The following is a 25,078-nucleotide window of genomic DNA, read 5'->3' as shown; positions in this document are numbered from 1 at the left end:
TTCACTAAACCGTTCAATATCGGGCTAATAGTTTATATTAACTTCAAAAATCCAGGTGCATTAGTAAAATGCTCCTGATTAAGAACGACTTCCAAGAATATTAGAGCATATTTGAGACTTTTGAAAGTTTAAAATTGGGGTGTTTATCAGCAAAAGTCTTGCAACTACCAGTCTGAATATTAAATCCAAATGAACAGAAAAGTAAACGTTTTTAAGGTAAAAATTGTTAAATTATTAATTATCCTTTATTTAGTGTAAACTAAAATGTTTTCTTCAAACAGTAAGTCCAGCAATGTTCAAGTAAATGTAAATAGGGGAGAAAACCATGAAGTACTTATAATCTAACACATGTCATGTGGTAATTTAAGGCAGTTTTTTAACTGGTTCCTGAACTTCATTTGTTTTCAAGCGTTTAAAAATCAATAAATCGAATGAATGGATCTGTAAGGTTTTTAATGTGCGACCGAACAGTGAACTAAGCGTAATTCGGATATTTAGCGGCATTCAGTAGCCATTGTGCCGCTAAATATGGCGCTATTCAACAGCAACTAGCTGAAAGTGCAGCTCTGTGTAAGTACTATCATAATAACACGTTGCACTTTACATCACGTTGATGTAAAAGCCCTATCTTCCCTCCGTTGTCCCCTTCATAGGGCTCTTGTGCGCATGTCCTCCAGGCTCAGATGTCAGACACTCAGGGGGCTCATTGCCTTCCTCCTCCTCCTCCTCCTCCGCCTCTTCGGAAACGGGATGTGATGTAAATACACAGAAACTTTTTTTCTGTCCCTCTCTCCTTGGTGTATGTCTTCTTCTTTCAACAAACTGCTGCGTTAAAAGTAGAATAAGAGCAAAAGAAGTAAAGTAAAAAGTCGCGTAAGTGAAGCATCCGGGAGGTAAAGCCACCGTTAGTTTTGTCCACCATGATCCTGTGAGCTCCTACGTCTGTCTCCGACAACAAACTCAAGAGGAGCCGGACTGCACTCTGAGAAAAACGAATCGAAGCGGAGAGAGGCTCGCTGCTGGTGTGGACCCGGAGGGAAACTGCGGACAGGTAAAACAGCTGACACTTTCTGTGGGTTTGAAAGGACTGAGAGCGGAGGATCCACGCTGCGGGAAAACTCGTGATGATGAAAGTGCATGATGGTAACAGGGCAGAAATCAGATTCTTTACATTGAGGCCTAGATGAGATGGGACATCATATCTCTTCTTTGTTGTATTGAGAAAGATGCAGGAAAAATAATCAAGACATGATGCAACCAGCTGCAAATAGATATTTACTAATTGACCTACTAATCCTACCGTCCGAACAAGAGACATGTCAGAAAACAAAGGTGTGATTAGGTTTACAGAGAGGAGGAGTTTGAAAATCCTGGGAATACTGTAGAAAAATGTGCAGGAAATAAAATAGTCAGTGAATTACTATTAATCTTTTAGGACATAAAGGCAAAACTAAACTGTTTAACGTAAAACTTGAAGATGAAAAGTACGATATTGAAAAAGCCCACAAGGTTAGATGTTTTAGTTCAGTTGGTCATGATGTGTTTCAAGTTTCAAGGTATAGAAATGTTTTTTTCCCTAAAAGAGAAGGTGATAGAAGTATAGTTCTGTCCTGTTTCACAATCATCCCTCTTCCAGATTATGTTTAACACCATGCGCTGTAGGGGGGCTCGATTGTTGTCTTCTGATTTGGTTAGATACTTATTCATTACATCTTTTTGTGTTGTTACGATTTCAAATATTCACAATGATTTGACAATAGGTTGCTTCACACAGACTGAAGGAGTTTTAACCTGGATGATGACTGATGACTTCTTTAGTGATAGCTTTTTTTTAAACAAACTGACCAACTTCATGGCTCACTTGTAGATTCGTGTTTGGACCTCATCTGGTTCTAGATGTTTATAAATTGTACTAGCACACTCTATAGGGGTGAGGGGACCCCAGGGTTAAAATATGTTACTGGTCTAATGCGAAATACCAACCAGTGGTGCAAACGACTTGATGATAGCGAAAAAAATACCAAAAACCTTCTGGCACCAGCCTCCCTGCAGCACCGGTTAACGACTCCTTACCCTTCAGTGAAGTAAATGGTAAAGTTCTATAGGCTGTTGATGGGGATGCACAATTTGTGTTGACTGAAATAAAGTATTGCAGGATGCAGACAAGTGCAGAACAGCTCGCTGTGCATTAGTTTGTGTTTGTATTTCTGTTGATAATATATATGCAGATGCATTACTGAGCTAGAAAAGTCCTTTAATGGCAGAAGCTGTGAAGCCTTTTAAAGGAACAATGTGTAACAGGTTTAGCACCAAAGTGAAAAGTTAATCAAAGCCAGGTATTTACACCAAAGTGAGCATAAATCACAGAGCTTAAATACAGGAGTAAATGAGGTCTTCTGTATATTTTACTGTGAACTGCTGTGGTTATGTTGTTATCGTGTAAAGAGAGAGCTCATTATCATGTGTATCATTGTGTGCAAAGACATTGCATGTGTTTGCAGTTTACAGTAAGTTAATGTCACCAGTCAGACAGCACACTGAAGCAGGTACTGTTGCCATTTAATTTAGAACAGCTTGTTAACTGCTTCAAGTGAGCACACATAGGATTTGCCAATCAGAGAGCAGCACTTTCGGTTGCATTGTGAGAGTCCTGCATGCAGAGGTGCGTCTACAGAACTTTGGTGTAAAAGTTTGTAGTCTGCTGTGTTATTATAAGCTTTGCATGTACAGTGTATTTGCATGCAGGTCCATGTGTGCGTGCTGCTGCTGACCTCTTCACCTGCAGTGGGATCATGTTTGGTTTATTTTCATGTTCAGCACTGAGTCAGCTCACGTTACAAGGATGAACTTATGGCTCACAGCAGCAGACCTTGAAGTGCAAACCCCAGTACGTTTGTTTTCCGTATCGCTATGATCATCATCAAACCTTATTTCATCTGTGGCTCAAAAGTAAATATATGCAAAAGCACAATGCAAACACAAATGGACAAATATGACCAAAAACATGCAGGTTGTGGACAAAAATGATGATGATACTACATTTACCAAGTATTTTTGCCACTTAATGTTGAAAATTAATAAATCAAGGTCATGGTGTTCTTATTTACTGCGCTGTTATCTTATTCCTTTAACCAGGAAGAGGTTTTAATATTAAGAATCATGTTTTGTGTGTTACTGGCTCACACAGGCAGCATTAACCTAACATGTTTTTCAATGGCAGTAGGGCAGGAGAAACTGGCGCTTCCAGAGAAAACCACAGGAAGAACATGCATACTGCCCACTCAAAGGCCCTGCCCAGGTTGGTTTGAACCCAGGACCCTGTTGCTGTCAGGCGACAGTCTTAAACACTGAGCCAGTGGTGCCAGTCTCAGCACAGTGGTCAAAAGTCTTCTTGAACAATATTGACACAGTTGTAATGGAAAAAACATGGTTTCCACATCAGTTATGGCTGTAACTTTTTTCCTTTCAAATTTTTAAGTTGTTAACAGCTCTCTTTTAGTCATCTGACACATATTTTATATGTTCCCTGCCTGTAAATAATTCCAGGCTTTCATAATATCTAAGCTGTGTTATTGCCGGGGATGTGTTAGTATCTAAACTTAAGAAAGAGACATTTGAGGGTTTAGCAAAAGAACATCTGTTGACAGTTTAGTTTGATGTAGATTTAGAAATTCGATAAGCGTGAGCTTTAGATGCATTTCCCCAACAGCCGATGTTTGGAATAATAAGAGAGTACAGAATACAAGAAAGAGGAGAGCGGTGCAAGGCTGAAAATCCCCTCCACACCATGCATGAACCGAGTCCAGAAGGATCTGGAGGTAGTTTATGAGATTTTCTTGAGCTCATCAAGATGATGTGTCCCAGTTTTTTGTTTTTGTTTTTTTTCAGTTTGATTTGTCCCGTTATTAAATTTGCTTTATCTCTCAGTAGTAAAGGAACCTTTCAAAAATGTGTAGATCTGGAACAAGTCCAAAAGTTAATCTGTCCTAAGCTGGGCCAAACCCCACCTCTGAAGAAGAAGAAAGAAATCCATCCATGACTTTTTGAGTAATCCTTCTAACAAACAGGCAAGTAAAAACCTATAGCACCAACCTACTTTGTAGTGGAAAAATATAGCTGTTCAGCTCACAGACACATTGCACAAGTTTCCAAAATTAGTGTCAAAATATTAATGAAGCAACTTTTTCTTTGCATTTTTTTTAGGTACACTGATGCTAAAGTCCTAAAATACAGACTATTTATCGATGCCTTCATTTACTGATACTAACTAAACTTTCTATTGTCTGAAATATTCTGCTGAAAAGCTCTCGAAAGGGAGCAAAGTCATAAAATCGGACTCCCTTTAAAAGTCCCCAAATCAGTGTAATGATCAGCAAACCAACAAATAACCAGCAAACTGCAAAGAAGGTGACCACAAACGTTTGACACTAACGTTTAATACACAGCTTGGTTAGTTATGGTACTTAAAGCAAAACTCACTTCATCAGCCTGACTTACAGCAAATGTTATAAATTATACAGGCTTAAGTTGAGCCCACTGTGAGAAAGGGATTTAAATACTGCCAGTTTGTGAATATCTATGACTAACAGTAAATAATACAAGTGGTTTATTTGGAAACTACTTATCGACCAACAATGTGACGCAGTCTCTGCTTCCAGCTTCTCTAATGAGAGAACGTGCTGTTTAGATTACAGTGAACTGATATTTTAGGACACTTAGACACAAATGGAGGACACTGTTTTCTGACATTTTGTAGATAAAGCGATTTCTCTAAAAAGTAATTAACAGTGAGAAGTACCCCACCCCCAAACAAAGAACAAGGTTATTTCTATCAGCCTGGAGTTGAGTCAGTGACTATCCGACCCCTGCAGGTATTTAAGTGGCTTCATGTTTATGACGTGAGATGGTAAAAATTTCATTTGTTGTTTCTTGAAGAGACTCTGAGAGCAGCCTGGAGCTACATGGAGAGAGTGATTGCACAACAGCAGGAGCTCAGTGTTTGGCTCACACTGTGAGAGCTGACACCTCAGCTCACTCACAAAGAAAAGCAATGAAAGACGCTTCACTCTGCTCAACTTGATGATTCTTATACCAACTGTGCAGTATATTACTCTTATTAAAGAAGTATAGGTCATGTTTGAGTGTAGCAGCAGCCGAGAATATAACAAGCAGGATCCGATCTTGCGCTGCTACTGCTGTCATCATAAGCTCATGATGCCTAAACCTTCACCTTAAATCACATGATACTAAGGTGATTCGCATTCTTGGGGAGGTGGGAAAAAAAGTCAACTGAGACAAAGACCTGCAAAAGTTTTGTAGTCTCCACATGTAAAACTTTATTAACTCTGTTAACTGGGAAAATATTTGGCGAGAGCCAAATTTCTCAAGAAATATTGATGTTGCGGCGTTCTTCACCGATTTAGATTTCTTTTCTAGCAGAAAGGACTCTGCAAATGTTACACTGGCCACGTTCTTTGTGACAGTGAAGTAACAGATAGCAATGTAACCTGGTGCCTCTCCAGTGAGTCTCTCCAGCTCCTCCGTCTTGTACTACAGCTGGCGACAGTCTCGGTTTTGCTCTGCAATCTTGGTGAGCTTGGCATAGAGGCATGTCTGTGCAGTGAGACCGTGGCTAGTTGTTTACCAGCAGCTGAACTTTCAAACTTATTTGTTCTCCCTTTGTATACAAAGAAACTGCTTAAATTAGTTGCCAAGTATACTTGGGTGGCTGTTAATATAGTGAAGTGTGGGAAAACACCGAGGGAGCATTGATGCAGAAGTCTGTACCTTAGCTCTGTGTAAAACTGTGACAAACGTCAAATCTAATTGTTTCCTGGAAAAACTGTTTCTTGGGTGTCAAAAAAAACACCAAAGACAAGCTCATCTTATGAGCGCAACAGTAAACTCACCTTTATTATTCTTTGCTCCATTGTATCAACAAAGGGCACCAAAAAAGAGGGAAAAAAAGTACGAAAATGCAGATATTTCCTATGTACAGAGCCTTGTTACAAAGTAAGGATCTTAAATCGGTTTGCATTGTTTGAGTGATGAAACCTTGTGTTTTCAGTCAAACGTGAGAAGGTGTTAAGGTGTTAAAAACATTTAAATAGCAAGTCTGGGTATCTATTTTGGTCTATCTGTTGGTAATGACCATTTCCCTCTCTTTTCAATTTTTATTTCCCTTTTTTTAAGAAGATATTGGTGCTGAGCCAAAGCGATTCATATTCATGCTAAAAGATGTAGCATGTTTGCTTTTACAGTTTTGCTACAGAGAAAGAATTGATACTGTCTGAGAGTCCCCAGATGGGAAGTGTGTAGTTGGACTCTGAGTGGCAACAAGCCACTGGCGGAAAGTGCTAAAGAGAAAGCAGAGAGATGCTGCTCAGACTTTCTTTTATCTGCATATGCACTGATGTCTGTAAACCTTGGCGCGGTAACCTACACCGTCGATGTGTTGATAGAAAGCAGGGGATAGTCACTTTACAGCCAAATAGTCTTTGTTTTAATGCTTTGGCCTCTCTGCACTCTGAGCCTGGCTTTGAGCTGAACGTTAACAAGATGACGTCAAACCATCTTCAAGAATCTCGATGAACGCTCTGGCTTTCCCATAAAGGATCATCAGACTTACAATATGCACGGCATTGGAGTCGCATCTCTTCTAAAATCTATCCAGCTCAATCTGGAGCCAATAAAGCCATCTATCTGTGGGAATCTAGGAAAAAATGGAACTTTTTATCAGATTCTATCTCGCATGTTATATATTATATAATGCTATAATATATAATATGATATATCATCCTTCGCCCAACTAAATCTTTCACAAGTTTAGAAAAAGTTATCCAAAGTAATTTAACTTCAGGTCATTAAGTTACCACATAAATTCTTCGACCTTCTCGTCAGGTATTATTACGACATTCACGTAAAGCCTTTTTATAGAAATCCCACCACAGACGCACTGAAAAACACAAACACTTACAGGAAACTTCCACAATAGTTTTTGGAGAAACGTGTGCAGATAGTAGCTGCGGTTGGAGCCGAAGGAACAGATTACAGATAAGTTTAAAGGAGCCCATGTTTAAGTGTATTGAGTTTCCACCAGCCAGGCTGCAGCCAGCAGCTCATTAAACCCTTAAGAAACCACAAGGAGGATCTGTTAGAGTGGATCTGTGCAAGGCACATGAAGAGCAGAAGAAGAACGGCCAACATGGCAGCTGCTGAGAGAAGATGATATTGACTGAAATCGTCCGTGCCTATCAGAACTTTATTAAAATTACATTTCTGTCTTGCCAAAGGGATGCTCTGGTGGTTTGTGCACTGTCTGCTCTGAGACTGAGTCTTATCTGGTTTTAAAATAAGAAAAACAACTTGTCACTGCACTGTCAAATACTCTGTGTAGCTACTCTGCATTATTAGAAGTCTTATAGAAGGACTTTTCAACCGCCGACACTCCCATTCACAGCTTTTGTTCATATTTCTTGCAGTGTGGGATCCATTTCTTGCTCAATCATTTTCAAGTAACTCTCTCATAACAGTCCTTAATGGCTGGTTTAACTGTTGCTGCAAAGTACCCACATAAAAACATTGTTATTTTACAAGCTTCAATTTCCAAATGAACGACTTGCCACTGAAAAGTTTGCTGGAGAATCATGTGAAGTCACTAGTTACTGAATGTGTTTTGCTTCAGCTGTGGTTAATGTAGCGGTCATATTCCCACCCGTTTACTTCCAGTAAGATCATTGACACCTTTGTTAGTCCTGCGGGGTGAGGAAAGGGTGAACAATCCTCAGTGATGTATCACACCCTCCTTATGGTGACTATGAGACTGATTACGATCAGGACAGACCTTTCCTGACTTCCCCTCTTCAGTGATCTTTTAAACTTTCCTGTGTAGCTTTGTTAACTAAATCCAGATAATATGAGGTAAGTGTCCCTTGCATTTTGTCGAGCACACTGATTTTAATTATTTGTAGCATCTTGTTTTTTGTAGTTGCATCTATCTGATTGTTGCCACAAACTTGATGAGAATTCTTTCTAAAGTCGCTACAATGTGGCTACAATGTAGCTTGCTATCGCCAGTGTGTGAATGTGTGTGTGAATGGGTGAATGACTGAATGTAGTGTAAAGCGCTTTGGGGTCCTATGGACTAGAAAAGTGCTATACAAATGCAGGCCATTTACCATTTACCATTTAATCAATTAGACCAATTGTTGACGACCCACCCTGGGACACCTTTTTGGATTTTGGTTTGGATTCTTGCAGCCAATTTGTGACAAGTGGGTTGGTAATTGGTTGATCTAATCTATTAGTCCAATTGATTACCATGCCATAGGCTCCTGTATTGCTCCTTAGTATCAGACAGGTAAATTAGTAGTTTGTTAGTACACTCCATTTTGGTGTATTACATCTTCTGGTAATCAAATTAAAGAATCAAAACCTATACTTATGTATAAAAAATAACTTGTTTTTGTGCATTTTTTACAATTTACTAAATCAGTGCTGCTGTACTTTTGCTAAAAGTCTATAAGATGAGTTGAACTGCACATTTATGAGTCTGCTGAGTGGATTTGACTTGTTGATTTGCAGAAGGGTTTGGTTTGAATCCAAAGATGCCCTGAATGCACTTTGGGATGTTAGCTGTTGGTTTATAGCTTTTTGGCTCATTAAGAAATTTCTCTCCTGCCCATGCATGCAAGTCAGGCTGGTAAATATGCAGATCGGTATATTCAACAGTTAAGTCACTCTTTTTCAGTTCTCCTGAGTTCTCCTGAGTTTTTATCCAAGTCTTACTAGGGTTTATCCCCATAATAACCACCACCTGCTGACCCATCACTTCTCCAGAAAACAGCATCAACCATTTCTGAAAATCCCCGTCCTGTGTAGTGAGAGATTACGTAGTTTTTAAAGAATGTCTGAAGTCTCTTACGTTCCGTGATAATCATCCATAAGGAGTATAGATTCTCATGAACAACTTGACTCATTGCAGTTTTCCCCTGTTGACTGAACAGTTAAAATGAGTAAGTAAACCTACAGACTTTTTCAAATTGTTTTTTTTTTTTTTTTGTACTTGCTCACAGCTGGTTTAAAACCTCGGGAACTGGAGCTTGAAGAACACAAGGGAACATTGTCTTGCACTCCATGAGAATAGCTACCTTAATACAAGCAATGTGTCAGTTAAACTGAAGTCAGATCTTAGATAGGCTGCGTTTTTCTTTCTTGTGACACCTTACTTTCTTGGCTTTAAATGCCGTCCTGCTACACATGGATCTGTACAAGTTTGTGACTGGTTATGTGCTGACAACACGGCCTCTTTCTTTTGAAGGGTTAAGGTTGACTTGAATGGTTTATCTGTATTTATCTGAGTTCCTAACCACTTTCATGTGACTGCTAAACCTGGTTTTTAGTGTTAGGGTCAGTAAAAGCAACCGAGGAAGGGCTGTACTGGGTATGTTGAATTTGCTTGTTAGCACAGGCCCCTGGTGAGTTTTTATCACCAGTAATGGATGAAATAAAGCAAATGAATGCCAGATTTACTTCAGCCCTTGAATATGCCAGTTGATCTTTAGCTCATGCAACTCTGTGGTCTGTGTAATCATCTGGTGACAGACTGGGTTTACTCTGCATCTCACCAAGTGCATCCTGGGATGTCTGTAGTCCACGTGTGCTAAACAAGACCTAGTTCTGCCATCTGCCTGGACCGTCACATTAAAGTTAATGTACTCTGTGCTGTAGAAATTTGTGCAAACAGTAAACTGTTGGGTATCAAAAACCAAACAGTGGCCGTTTTTAAAGTGACAGGAGTCGTGAATAATGCTGTTTGATGTCAGAAACAGATTTTAGTTTACAGTTCTTCAGCGTCAACTTGTGTCTGCTCAGTGATAACTTCACTGAGCCTCCTGAGAGAGAGGAGTCGTCTGCTCCCTCCACCTCCAACCACTCCTGACAGAATTATGATACCCTGCATACCTGTGTGTGTATATCTGTGTGTGTACTGCTTGCATGTAGGTGCATGCATGTGTATAAACCTGCAGTGCTTTAAGGATGTATGGTCCTGAGTGTGTTTTAAATGGCTCCAGGTGTGTGCTTGCTTGCATGTGTTTTGTCGTGTCTCCAGGGTTTGTATTCAGACTTAAGCAACAGAGTCTTGAGTGACATTTTGATATCAGAGTAATTACAAATTCTCCATCTGATTTCCAGAAGAGCAGCACTGAATCAATTAAAAAGAAGATGTGAATGAAGCAACACTTGCAAAACAAAACATTGAAGAGTTTTATGTAATCTTTTACTCAGAAGTGCTTCAAGGCCAGTTCTGAGTAATTGTTTGAAAACTGTGATGGTTTACTCACTGAAAGTTTTAGCAGTTACTCAGCCATGCTAGACGAAACAGTTAAAAAGGAAGATGTACTACAAATATTGTCAATAAAATGCGTCTTGCAGAAGGTTTGACTATTTGCCAATCACAGGGCTGCATCTATCGTCAATTTCTTGGTGGATACTACATGTGTTTAAAATACAGTTGGGCTTATTCCCAATACCAGTAAAAGTAACTGTACAGTGTTTTCTATTAGTGGTAAAATAGTTTCTGTTATTGCAGGTTGTGAGGATTTTGTCTTGCGAGGAGATCTCGAGGCCTGCATGCATGGGCCTTTCTTTTTGGGACTCGTTACCTCTTTGGTTCTCAACCCAGAAGTTAGAAGGAAAATGCCAGATGTCACAAGATGAGTAAAGATAAGAAAAAAGACCCAATTTTGGTCTTTGCTTTCATTTCCTGGCATCAGCTGTACATTTCACACACCTTTTAGCTCTAATTAAAACTATGTGACTCTTGAATGCAAACATTTCCAGAGGTGATGTTAGCAAATCAGTTAAGATCGGGTAAAATATGTCTTTGAAATTTGGAGTTAGCAGGAATTTCCCAGTTTTAGGCTTAGCATGTCCCCCATTCATACTTTTCGGTGTATTTAATTGTGTTTAATTTGGCTTTGGTCTTTGCTGTCAGTTCAAAGCTTTACATGTTAAATCAAGCGCTCCTCACATTCTTCAAATGCCAGCAGCTTTTTCTAAACCAGCTGCTTCTCGGCTCGAGTTCAGACCTCGCAACCATCACCTGCTCCAGGGTTACATTTGCATCTTAAACGTTTTTCTGACTCCCAAGAGCAGTTTCACTCCGTGAGAAAAGTTAATAAAAGAACATAAACATGGACCTCAAAGCGCTGAACAGAGACAGCAGTCTATAGCAGACAACAATAAATGACCACAAAGTTTTGCACAGACTGAACAGACACTGTTTCTGCTCATAGCTGTGCTTGCGTATGAAATGAACTTAAGAAAGGACTCCACAGATTTTACAGTTGATTTGCACAGCATGGTCAGCACTGTGAAAGCTGTGTATAGCTTCTTTTGTGTGTGTGTGTGTTTTAGCCCAGTTTGAACTTGAAGTCTAGACATCTTGTGACCTGAGTATCACCAAACTTAACTCACACTGCTGTGGATAGAAAATAAAAGCGGCAGATTTTCTGTGAATGTAGCCTAAAGCGAGGGTTTTATGGATGGCCATGAGTCTATGTTTATCACAACCCACAAACAGATGAAAAAAACCCTCTTTTGGCTTTCGATATGTCTACAGCGCTATTTGAAGGAAAACACTGGGAAGAAGGATGGCGCAAAATGTTTTGACGGTGAGCACACATCTGAATTTGGCTGCTCTCGGTCGTGTGGTACGGTTTTGATAAGAGAATCTCTTCATGAGTCTAATTATGGAAGTTTTATTTCTCGTGCAGTTGCTCTGTTGTTTCTGTTGATAAGCAGCTGGGAGTCTTTACCGTCTAACAACTTGATGGTGTGTTCCATTACAATCTGGACCTAACAGGCCTCTATGATTGTGTGAGCGCAGCCTCATTTATTGTGTTGCATAATCAGGCAGACATTGCTGCAGTGACAGAAAGGCTTTACAGCAGATTTTGATTCATATTGACTTGATAGCATCGCACAGCTGCTACAGATTTGTCAGTTGCACATACATGATGCAAAGCTCCCATTCCAATACATCCCAAAGGTGCTCTGCTGGAGATCTGGTGACTGTGGAGGCCATTTGATTACCAGCTACTACAAATCACTGGCTTATTTCAAGAAACCAGTTTGAGATGATTTAAGCTTTGTGACATGGCACATTATCCTGGCTGAAGCAGCCATCAGAAGAATACTCAGATAGACTGTGGTGTTCATACCATGCTAAAGTGGTACTAAGGGACCCAAAGGATGCTAAAAAATGGAAAGTATCACTCAAACCATTATACTGTTGATGCAGGAGAAGATGAATTCATGCTTTCATGTTGTTTACACCAAATTTTGACCATGTCAGAATGTCGCAGCAAAAATTGAGAAACATCAGACCAGGCAACATTTTTTCCAAACTTCTGTTTAGACCCTGACTGCTATATCAACATGGTATTGGCATTTTAATGGCCAATTAAAAGCTAAAGGAGAAATGCCCTTCAGACATGTCATGAGTTTTAATGTTCCACAGGTAACTTTCCTACTGGCAACTTGTGTTTTGAACGACATGTCAGATTTTTGAATCACCAAGTATCGGTATGAGTATTGGTCTTAAAATCCTATATCAGTATATACATCAGTCTCTACTTCCATTGTTTCTGTTTTTGTGAACCCATGTGTGCCAAGTGGCACACGGTGTGGTCTTCTGCTAATGTAGCCCATCTGCTTTAAGGTTCAATGTGTTGCACATTCAGAGATACTTTCTTGCATACCTTAGAGATGGTTGTGTGGGAAAATCCCAGTAGATCAGAAGTTTTTGAAATATGCAGCACCAACCAACAACCATGCTGCATTCAGAGTCTTGCCAAACGTGTTTTTCCTCGGTCTGATACTTGGTTTGAGCTTCAGCAGATCTTAAATGCATTGACTTGGTTCCATGTAATTGGCAAATTAGAAATGTGCATAAGCAAGCAGTTGAACATGGGTACATAATATAGTGCTAGTGAGAATACACAGAAAGATGTTTTTGTTCATTAGAATGGTGATTCGATGGAGAGCGATACAGACCAGCTAACATGGCTCTGGGATTCATAGAAGCAAACACAATTGAAAAAATCCTTTTTAATTAACACATTTATGCATTTAAAGGCTTTAAACTACAGAAACTCATCATAAAGACAATTAAAACATTGTGTCCATAGTCCTTGACAAAAGAGTGGGATTGTGGTATCACCTGGAATATGTGTGTGTTTGATTGGTTTATAATAAAGTCTTGCTCAAAGATCCCTTTTCCCTAAAGTGAAGTCAGGCTTAACGACAGATAATTTTAGGTCAGTGTTTGTTACTAATGGTTTCTATTGTGTTCTCGGCGGGTCTGTTCAGTTTTGCTCTCAGTGAACTCTGTCTCATTCACCCCATCAACCAGAGAGAGAGAGAGAGAGAGAGAGAGAGAGAGATGTAGATTCCTGTGTGTAGCTGTAAGCGAGAGAGAGAGCCTTGGAGAAAGGCATGTGGATTCCTGTGTGTTTGTGTGAGCGAGAGACACAGAAGGAGAGAAAGACAGAAAGAGAGCGAGAGAGAGAGGTCTGGGTTGCGTTGAATGTTTGGAATGTTGAGGCTTTTGGCTTCAGTTTGTTCTGACGGGAGGAGGGAGGAGAGAGAAATGAGGGACAGAGGGAGAGGAAAAGAAAAATAGGGAGAGAGGAGGTAAGTAAGGGGAATTGGAGAAGGACAATGACGGTTTACTCTGTATAATAAGGAAAATGTACTTGAAGTAAAAGTAAAGGTATGAATGCGTTCTAATGGCCATGCCCATTTATGAACATAATTGTAGTTCGTTAGTATTTTGTGACTGTTTTTGGCGGCAGTCAACTTTTTCATACTGGTTTAAACTGATGATCGTTTCTTTTTCCTTTGGGTGGTTCCAGTTACTTTATAAAATCCCATTCCCACGTGGCTGACATTCTAACCTTTTTAAACACCTGTTGGTCACGTTTGCATTAAAAATGTTTACTACTTTTCTGAACTGTGGCTTTAGCAATCATGGTGTAGTGTGTGAACTGTAAATGCCAATGCCCAAAACCACTGGAAATGAGGATAATATTTTTACTTTAGTTACCGTATTTTTTGGACCATAAGGCGCACTGTCGATGAACGGGTCTCTTTTCATACATAAGGATTATATGGATTATAAGGTGCATTAACCCTTTAAAAACGGTCAGAGCGGGCATGCTCCGTTTTGCGTAACTATTTTTAAATCCCGGTAGCACTGCAACCACGTGAGCTAGCGCAATAATTTTTTTTGCATATGAAACCGGAGAAGTTGTACTTAAATCTTATGCCATCAGCTTGTCCTCGGTCACAGTTTTCTTCCACATATAGCTTTGCAAAAACTGCATAAAAAGCACTTGCAGCAACAAAAGCATAATATTCCAGAAACACACTTTGCCGATCCGATCAGCTGTTCATAACACTTCCTACGTTGGAACAGACGTCAGCACGAACTATCGCATGTCCGCCATGACCTGCCCGAAACCGGAAGTGACGTCATTTTTGCGGAAATGTAGTTTTTTACCATCAGGGCCTCATGAGCTTATACTGGTGTTTTTAAAAGTTATATTTGACTTTATGACTTTCTGTGTCGTTTCTGGGATGCTTAGAACTAAAATTGCACTGCTGGAAATAGTTTATTTTGATGCATATGCTGCTTTTTTGCAAATTTGCACTATAATATTTATTTTCGTTTTTCCTGCAGTGTATAAAAATTGGTGTATTTCAAAAATAAAACTATGAAGGCACTCAAAATAAATTTCCTGTGGTGGGAAACTATTTTGTGCAACTTTTTTGTATTTACAGTTTTGAGGGATAAGCCTCTTAAATTTCTCTAACTAGAAATATATCTTAAAAAAACAAAAACGATTTTCAATTTTTTTTGTAGTTTATTGCACTTTTTTGCAATTTATGTAATTACTATGCACTTGATGCATTCATATTATTAAAATTTAGGCTGTAATGGTTGTATTGATGTATAGCAACTTGAAATGCTCCCAAAAATGGCACTACAGCATGTAAAAATATAATATAAGTTCTGGCGGACTTGGTTCTATGGTAGGTCTTAAAGGGTTAAGCGAAACAAAACAGTCAGTCAAACTCCCACCTCCACTTCTGTACCATTGATTCATTAATGTTGAATTCTCTTGCAGCTGCTCTATTCCCATGTTGTTGCAGTATATTATTGACTAACCTCGTATTGTGGATGGATTATCTCAGTTGTTCTCCTGACTGAAGTTTGGTCCGTTTACAGCATCCTGCCATGCAATTGCATTTGTCCCTAAACATCGGGAACCCTCATGTAGGGCTGGGTCATATCATACCATTCACAGTAATACCGGTATAATATTAGGCAATGATAAAAAAATTTAAATATCGCGATAGAATATGGGTAAAAAGTGCATACGCAGTGCCTTTGTTTTCATACGCACATGGCAGAAGAAGCATGGCGACGACGGAGAATGAGAAGGGCGAAAGTGGATCGTTGAATGACAGATGAACCAAAATTGGTTTGTAAAAATGCTGCAACTTCAGTGGTGTGGAACTGATTTGGCTTTCGTCTGTTAACTTTTATCGAGTGGAAAAAAGTTACTATTCATCCTCTAGCTTCACTGTGTTTAACATAGCTAACATAGCTGTGTCACTAGCTATTGTGTCGCATCGTTATATAACAGCTAGTCCAACTTCAACAACCCTACAAACCTCACTGCTGTTTAGTTTTCTGTCTTCATTTATGTTGGAAGTGATAGAAAAGCTGTACATGTTCTGACTTTCAGAAATCTCTCAGCCAGAACATGCTATATCATGTTTAGGTGGAAACTAGCGAGCTAACTTCCTTCTAACTTCTAACTCCGTTAAATTTCATAAATTCTGTTTTCATGGATCCATGGATGTTAAACGTAACTGTTACACCTGGTAAAGCAGCAACGCTGAACATTTTATTACAGATGAAAGAATGTAAACAGTTTTTAACTCTCAGTGATGCCGCAATGTTCGTTTGACTTTGGAACCTGAAGCGCTAGCCGTAATGCTCTGACTATCCATCAAGCGGTGCGGCTTCGTAGCTTACTAAAGTTGTACTAAAACATTTTTTGACAGATTTTTGAGTGCCGTGTACCACATAAGATCAGTTCATGGTCAGTAAGCACAACCAGAATTCATACATAAGGCGCACCGGATTGTAAGGTGCACTGTCGATTTTTGGGAAAATTAAAGGATTTTAACTGCACCTTATAGTGCGAAAAATGCAGTACTTTAAATTAGGGCTGCCACGATTAGTCGACCAGTCACGATTACATCGACTATCAAAATCGTCGACGACTAATTTAATAGTCGACGCGTCATTTGAAGCTTTGTAAGATCCCAAAAGACGCAGGAATAAGTAGTAGGATTTAAGAGTGTAATAATGGACAGAAACAGAAGATGGCAGCACTGCATGTACAAGGATGCCAGCTGCCTTTAAATCCCGAAGAAGAAGAAACTGTGTCCCAGAATTCATAGCGCGGCCCAGCTCAGTTTCCAACAATGGTGGCAGCTAGTTAGTTTTAATATTACTCGTATTATTCTTTCTCGGTCACAAAATAAACGTTTAACATATTTTCAGGCGAGAATGTAGCTGTGTAAACCTCAAATATCTGCTCAGTTTATCAAGACACCACATATTTTAAAAAGCGCTCCGACGTTTTCGGAGACGTCTGTTACCCACTAGCTCGATAGCTAGCCGGGGTTCAAGGCTAACTAGAGCCTGTGAGAACACCGGACTCCCGGCAAATCGTTTTCAAACCCGCCGCCGTCTTTCGCTACTCAGGTTAAACATGACATATAAGTCACTTAGATAACTTACAAATGTTATTGTTTGGCTTTTTTTTGTATTTTATTTGTTCCTGAGTAAATCTGTTTGAGATTAAAGTTATAGTTTCTACGCAGCTGAATAAACGTCAAGCAGACAACTGATTATCAGAAGTGTGAGATGGTCGAGAATATACTCCGGTGTCCTGTTATATTTTAGATAGCAGGGAGCAGACGGCTGAGTTTATTAAACTCCACCGAAACAATCTGCAAATTTCATTAAAATTTAATAAACTATCATCTTGTCTTTGTGTTTAGTTAGCACATACCTTAAACACTTACAGCTTTAAGCTAATGATAGTTATATAAGAGCAGATGCATGCTGGTGCAATAAGCTGTACGTTTTACGTCCAATGGATGCATGATCTGATTAGTCGACTAATTGCAAAAATAATCGGTGACTAGTCGACTATCAAAATAATCGTTTGTGGCAGCCCTACTTTAAATCTATTTTTATGCTGAACTTTTGTACTAACAGCAAATAGTCTGAGTACATAGCTATTCTTCTATATATCTATAGTTTATCTGTTACAAAATAACATTGGCTTTTTTCATGTAATGCAAAAGTGCACATAAGCTGGACATGAGCCTGAGCATCCTGCACAATGGTTTCTACACTGGAAACACCCATGTTCAAACAATGGTTTGTCAGAGTGACTGTGACTAAGCAGTGATGTAATCATTTAAAGCACACATAGCTGGGCTAGGCAAAGAATCTCAAAGTGCAAGTTCTGCATAATTGAAACAAAGACAGTTTTGTATGCTTCCATATAATGTGACTCTGATTTTAATAAGATTTAAAGTTATTGAATAAATGCCCCACAGACCAGAGTGCGCTGAACAAAACTAGTCTTTCTGTACTTTTCTTTTATGATAACATACTTGTTTGATGCAAACTATCTTCAGCTATATTGTGTGTTAATTTATTACACATTAATCTCTGTATTGATGCAGAACGGAAATGCTTTTAAAAAATATCACACTATTTAATGAATCCAGTTTTTTAAATGCGTAAATTTCCTTTCACTAGTTTCGATCATGTTCTTTTTAGGCTTTGTGATGGTGTCAGTTTTGATCACTGTTTTCTATTACACTCAGGTGGGTACATAGACCTGCTAAACCCATTTGTGCTTTCTGTCAGTGCTGCAGATTTACAGTTCGGAGGTTTTTGGTCAAAAGAAGGTTGTTATTTCCATCTGCAATAATTTATATTTGGCAGTAAGGCTCTGCTCTGGAAAAGCAGCAGCAAGACCCCTCTACAGAACAGGTCAGGCATCAATAACTTGTGGCTCCTAGAGTTTCCAAAAGAAGAATGGGAAGCAGAATCCAGCCCCTCTCCTGTGGAACCAGCTCCCAGTGTGCACTCAGAGACGCACACCCTCTCTACTGTTAAGAGCGGTTTAAATGTTCTTTTTGAATAAAGCTTATAGTTAGGACTGGATCGGGTTACCTTGAACCATCACTTAGTTGTGCTGCTGTCGGCTCAGACTGCTGGGGGACTTTCCCAGGTTGCACCGAACATTTCTTCTCCTCTCACCTCTTTTCACTGGCATTGCATTTATTGTACAGCTATTGCATGTTACTAACTTTTGCCTGCTCTTTCCTGCAGTGTTTTTCTTTTTTCATTTTGTTTGTTGTGTGTGATCTCTCTATGCTCCTGTTTTTTTCCCGTCTCTTTCCCCTCAAACCCCAGCGGGTCGAGACAGATGGCTGCCCCTCCCCGAGCCTCGTTCTGCCAGAGGTTTCTTCCTCTTTAAAAGGAAGTTCATCCACATAGATGATTGTTGTCGGCTCTCCACTCAAATATTATTTGAAATTGAACTGAATCAAACTGAATTTATTTTTTTTAAGTCTCTTATCTGTGTAAATTGCTGGACCCACATGTCTTCGTTCACTCAGGTCAGCAGACCAGATACTTTTGCTGATTCTGAAGAGAAAACTCAGACGTGACAGTTGCTTTTTCATTTGTGGCACAATTTGCCACTGCACACCAGGCAGACTTAAATCTCATTTAAAAATACACCTTTGCTCCCTAGCCTTTGTCCCATTGTGAGATACTGTGAATTTAAGTCATCTTTTAATTGTGATGGTTCTTTTGTGTCTCCCCGTTGCTGCTTTAAAAGTAAAAGTGGCAAAAGTATTTTATAGATAGTGAATGTGGTTTGGTATGAATTGAACAGATCATGACATTGAAAGCAGGATGCAGATCTGCATCAACTGTGGACATGCTAGAGCGATTTAGATGAGATTTGCCAATTGGATCCATAGAGCAGTATCAGTAAAGCGATCGGGTAATGTAGGCTGATCCCAGCTGATCTGCTGCGATTTTCTGGACTTTGTAGCCTGCTTGAGCTAACCCTAAACTTGATTTATGCTGCTCTCAGCAGCAGAGAAGTTTGAAAAAAACACAAAAGGCCCTTTGCCAAGTCCACAATTGACCCATTTACTGTATCGCTCTCATGTTGCACACTCATCTAGAACAGTGGTCTAAAGCGAACACAGACCTTTAAAGTAGTTCAGATCTAAACAAAGACGTGGATGATGCATAGACACTGACAAACAATCTCCTGTGTTGTTTAGAGAGCAGGACCTAGTTACATAATGTGCACACTTTGGTAAGGCATGTAATTGCAAGGCTTGATGCCCCAAAGTTGTTTTACGGCGATTTAATTTCCAGAAATCTGGTTTATTTATAGCAAGCCTGAAAAAACTAAATGGTCTGTTTGTCATGGTGGCTCGAGAGGTCAAGAAATACTCCAGGAAGTTATTTATAATTTGCTTATAATGAAGCAGAATTTTTTTCATCAATTATTTGTTACAAAAACAGTTCAGTATCGGTCTTCATTAGATTCTTCCAAGGGTTACTTTTTTGTTTCTCTTTGACTTCTCTTTGTCTCTTTTACTGTCTTTTTCTCTCTGTTATTTTCTCTCCCCCCCTCTCTCTCACTCTCTCGTCATGTGATTTTGCTGTAGAGATGAGCAACAGAGCAGGAATCTGAGGTTCAGCCAACGCATTACATAAAGCTCCCTCCTTCTCCCCCAGTCGTTGCTAGAAAACAAACGTGAACCACTTCTTCTTCAGCTCGGCTAAAGTGAATGAACTCACTTCCTGAAGGCAGAGCAGGGAGTTTTTCATTAGGGAAAAAAAGAGAGGGAGAGAGGGAGAACGATTGTTTCAGGAACAGACTGGATTCTCTGGTATTTAAGAACAGTCAGTATGTGCAGAAAAACATGCAAGTCTGTCTGAAGCGGGCTGCAATCAGCTGCTGCAGCCTGTTGTGTCTACAGACCGAAACATTCACATCCATGTCAAGATGGCAAGGCTTCCCGTCTTTAACTCCTGTTAGCGCTGGGCTGGATGTTTGCCACAAGGACAGACAGCTAAGGTTTTGATTCATGGTCAGTTTCAGATTTTGCCTGTTGAAGTCATCACGACACAAACTGGACGCATCAGACGTGATTCTTCTTTGTGTTTTTCATTTCATTGTAGAGCAGAGGGTCTTGAATCTGAAGCTCCCTGTGGCTTTGACAAAAAAAGGAGAAACTAAACTTAACTACAGTAACTTTTCTATATTTTATAAGTGAGGTCTGGTACCAGAACTGTGCTGCAAGAGAAGTTTGTGTCTCCCCCTGGTCTCAAGTCAGACAGAGCCACTGTGATTGTTCTGCAGATGGAGTTTAGTTTCTTTTTTACTTTTAACCTCCTAAGACCTGAACTCTTTCATGGCATGCATTTTCAGTTTCTCTTGGGACCTGATGAATGTAAAAACAAAGAATTACCTGATTTTTTTTTTTTTTTTTTTTTTTTTACCTGATTTTTGTTTCTGAGAGAAATTAGATTGACATATGAGGACATTCGCTTTACGTTTCGATAGAACAGTGGCAGTATAGTGTCCTCGGAAGTGGATATCAGGCCCTTGTAGAGCAAAATTTAGTATTTTGGTCTAGACCAGCGGTCCCCAACCCCCTGCCCACGGACCGGTACCAGTCCGTGAGTTGTTTGGTACTGGGCCCGCGAGTTCAGGCACAGGTGTAAAATTTAGGGTTTTTATTGGTTTTTAGTGTTATTTTTTTAATTGTTTTTATCGTTAACTCTGTTTCCCTGGGTCTTTTCCTGTGTGTTATGAATTAATCTTCTTTTTTGGTACCAGTACTGGTTTTATTTTGTTGTATTTATCTGCGACACCTTGTGTGAAAATAGTGTCGGACATAAACTGGTCCGTGGTGCACCTTTACTGGGTTAGCATCAGGGTCAAATTCCGCTCTGATCCCAAAAGAGTTTAAAAAACCTGGAAGTTCGTGTTTGACTTTAACGCTGTCCTCTCTCTCTTTGCTTCTCCCTTCCACCCATTGTTGTCCTCCCCACCTTGCTCACCTCCCTCCCTCCTCCTCCTCTCTTTGTGTTTCTCTCCTTTTCTTCATTTTCTTATCGGCCCTCGGCCTCAAACCGCTGTCTGCGTTCTTTCTTCCTCTCTTTGTCTTTTTTCCTGTCTATTTTCTTTTTCTGTCCTCCTGTCTCCCTGTCACCCCGTCTTTCTCGCCTGCCCAGCTGTTCTGACCCCGAGAACTTTACACAGAGTGAATGTAGAGAACAAGACAATACGAGTAGACAGCGGTTGTAGTTTTTCTATATGTGTCTATGTATTTATGCTTGAAATGCTTTGTGTGCAACAATAGGGGTGTGTTCGTGTGCGTGTGTATGTATGTGTGTGTTCTTTAGTGTTGCGTAACCTCTGTGAGTGGGATGCTGTTTGCGTCCAGTGTTTATAAACTACTCCGCTCCAACAGCAATAACGTTGCGAAATCAAACACACACACACACACACACACACACACACACACACACACACACACACACACACACACGCACAGTCCTCTCGTAAATGACGGTAGAAGTCATTCAGACTCCTCCTCGTCCATCCATCCTGCTGCAGTTGTGTAAAACAGTGACCGCTGGAGACAGTCGACTTCCTACAGCGAAAACAAAGATTTTGTTTGTTTTGTTTGGAGGAAATTGCAGTTTTCAATGTTTTAATGTCAGATAATCAGTTAAATTACTCTTAATGTGCACAGTGGAACACCTAAATCTCCAGAGTTCTGCTTGAATGAGGGATTCACGTCTATTCAAGCCTCAAACGAGGGATATGATAGCTGAAAGACTCTTTAGATTTTATAGTAAACCGTAGAATGATTCTTTAAATGTAGATAAATTAGAAACAGAAGCAGCAAAAATCAACAAAAGCAGAGTTCTTCAAAAATTCATCATCACACAGGAGACGTCAAAAATTCGTTCATGTACTATGATTGTCAACTGTGGGTGACGATGGCGGGCAAAATCAAAAACTTAAACATCTATTCTAGTTATGTGTTTATAGGACCTTTTTTATTTTACAATGGCAGTAATGGTCTTTGCATATGTGCAAATTGGCATGTCAACTTAAAGACAAAATAATGCTGTATTTTATGGGTCAGTTTACTGAAACTTTCCTCATAATTTTCCTAAAAACGTGCAAAAATTGCAAAGATATTTCCCAAAAGAAGTCAACGTGGTGCTGCAGTGGTTAGCGCTTTTCCTGTTTTGGAGTTCTTTACACGCACTCTTGGCTTCCTCCCACTGTCAAAAGACATCCTCGTTAGGTTAGCTGGGTATTCTTAATTGGCTATAGGTGTAAATGGTTGTCTGTCTCGATGTGATTGGCGGCCTGTCCGGGGAATAAGCTCCAGCTCGACTACAACCCTGAATTGGATAAAATGAAGAAAATAGAGGGATGGGTTTCCAGAAAAAAATGTTTACTGTAACACTTTATTCCCTTGTTGCCTGAGCCGTCATTCGTTGTCAGCTGCAGATGTTCATGTTGTTTTTTCTGTGTCTCGCAGAGATGTAGCGTGTGTGTTGGTGTGATCGGCGGACCATCATGCACCTCTTCTTGCTGCTGATCCTTCAAGCTACAGCAGCCATCGGACAGATTGATCCCGGTACACAGGCACACACACACAAACCCCACTTTACCCCATCTTGATTTTAAATCTAAATCCGTCCTCTGCAACGAGCCAATTTAAACAGTTACAACTCAAGAAAATGTTTCATTTGTAAAGGTCTAAAATCCGTCCTTGCAAAACACATAAAAATAAAATTGTGAATGTGTTTTTCCAGCACACTGTCGCTACCCCTTGGGCATGGAGGATCGACGGATCAAAGATGATGCGCTCAAAGCATCCAGCCAATGGCACGAAACAACAGGACCACAGTACGCCAGGTAGGTGTGGCTTAAAGGTTAAGTCGACTGTTTTTTAAAAAAGTGTCTTTTATTGTTTTTAACTCTTGAATAAAGAAAAAAAGAAAAACCTGAAATGGAATTGTGAGATACAAAAATTGATTAAATATGCTTTAGAATGAAGTCAAATAAAAATTTGAAGATTTTAGAACTCCATCTTTTGGTTAAACTTGTGCAAGTGTGGTTTATGTGTTTGTGTGTGTGTGTGCAGGTTGAATCGTGAGGAGGGAGACGGCGCCTGGTGTCCTGCAGCGCTGCCATCAGTCAGTCAGTACCTCGAGGTTTGTGTCTGAAGCGTGCTCAGTCATGTCCGGGTACCTGCATTTGTTATGTGGCGAAGTTCTACTCCATAAGTAAGAAGGTGTCGTGCATGCAGGAGAAAGTGGCGCTGCGCAGTCAGTGTAAGATGAGAACGGGTGAAAAGATCACAGTGGATCAGAATCTGTAACACAATATTTAAGTGCTTTGCAAAGCAGCTAAATTCAGTACATTCTGATTTAAAGGTGAAGTCTGTGTGTGGTCTACAAAGTTATTCTTTGGATAAATCTAGAAGCTCATGTGTTTCCCAGAGAAGGCTGTTATTACAAACTGGCTAAATCTGTGTATAACAGCTGACTTGTGGGACGAGTGGAAGACAAAGAAATACTTACCTTCAGAATTGAGCGATCTTTTAATAAAGTTGGTGGTATCGATACTGCGCCACATGTGTGAATGCTGCAGTGTGAAGCTGTAGGTATTTAAATATCAAAGGAGAGAATCTGAGTCACAGTCATCTGTGGACATCAAAGACTGTATGGAAAATCCTCAGTTTCACAGGAGCTGCATATTTATGCGATTCAGACATTCTTACACTTCACATCTGTTTAAGTCGCTTTAATATCCGTATATTGACATACGTTTAATATGTTAAAATGAGAAAAGTAATTAAAAAAATCTAAAACCTGAAAATAATTTTGTGATGTTGCAGAGGTTTTTGTGTGCACACTGTTGAGTAAAGGCACACAGAGCATCTTTAGTTTTTACAGTTTTCTTTATGGGCTGATTTCTGTAGAAATGCAACAAAAATCCTGAGACGCTGCAAACACTCAGCTCACGATAAAAACCAACTTTGAAGCCTGTTATAGATCTCTGACTTGAATGCGTCTCGTATTTGGAAGCTGCATGCCTCTTGACATTAAAATTGCAGGATTAGCAACCAGATGTGTGGACGGCTTGCCTCTATACTTTTGGGGTGAACCATTTTCCCACGTTAATGATACAATATTATCTTTAAATGCAGCCTTTGGTTTTTAGGTTACTCGCATGTGTCATGATTTGACCGAAAGCCTTTTGCTGGAATTTTCTTTTTAGGTGGATCTCGGCAGACTCACCTTTCTGACGGTTATTGGTACTCAGGGACGATATATCAGGAACTCTGGGAATGAGTTTGCCCGAGAGTATCGCGTAAACTACAGCAGGGACGGCAAGCTGTGGAAGTCCTGGAGGAATCGGCAGGGGAACGAGGTGAGTGACCCAAATATCTTACAAAAAGGACTTAATGAGAGGAGAGAGGAAACAGACTGAAAAATGGGACATGAGAAGGGTCTGAGCCGAAGGAAGAATAGGAGGAAATACGTGAGGACTGATGGAGGGAAGACTGGAGAAAGAGGAAGAAAAAAAGAAACGAACAGGATTTTTTTTCCTCTCGTTTTTCACTCTAAGCTGCTTCTGGTCATTCATATTCATATCAGAGGAAATTACATTTACACGCCAGCTTCCTGTTGGCATTCGAGGTCCCCGCGGCTACGCAACACTGTTAGAACAATTTAAAACACCAGAATCATGTTTTTGATCTGAGGCTCCTCCCTCACATTCACATGGGGAACTTCCCAGAGTCTGTGCAGATTTCTGGTTATTTTGTGCCCAGCAGCACA

At 39.9% G+C, this 25,078-nt stretch overlaps 1 protein-coding gene across 1 annotated transcript in view; it reads left to right on the top strand.

The window, feature by feature from the left end:
* Positions 1 to 717: 717 nt before the first annotated feature.
* Positions 718 to 25,078, top strand: part of ddr2l (discoidin domain receptor family, member 2, like) — a 38,072-nt gene continuing 13,711 nt past the window's right edge. Inside the window, exons 1-5 of the mRNA XM_040050673.1 lie at positions 718 to 1,051; positions 22,768 to 22,866; positions 23,045 to 23,147; positions 23,377 to 23,446; positions 24,516 to 24,668. Coding sequence (XP_039906607.1) covers positions 22,806 to 22,866; positions 23,045 to 23,147; positions 23,377 to 23,446; positions 24,516 to 24,668 — 387 coding nt within the window. The 5' untranslated portion in view covers positions 718 to 1,051; positions 22,768 to 22,805. The remainder of the gene's footprint in view (positions 1,052 to 22,767; positions 22,867 to 23,044; positions 23,148 to 23,376; positions 23,447 to 24,515; positions 24,669 to 25,078) is intronic.

The sequence above is a fragment of the Simochromis diagramma genome, unplaced genomic scaffold (assembly GCF_900408965.1).
Source record: "Simochromis diagramma unplaced genomic scaffold, fSimDia1.1 OVJJ01000131.1, whole genome shotgun sequence".
In the NCBI taxonomy this organism is placed as follows: Eukaryota; Metazoa; Chordata; class Actinopteri; order Cichliformes; family Cichlidae; genus Simochromis; species Simochromis diagramma.
Note: the sequence above shows the minus strand (reverse complement) of the source record. Positions and strands in the feature narration are given on the sequence as shown.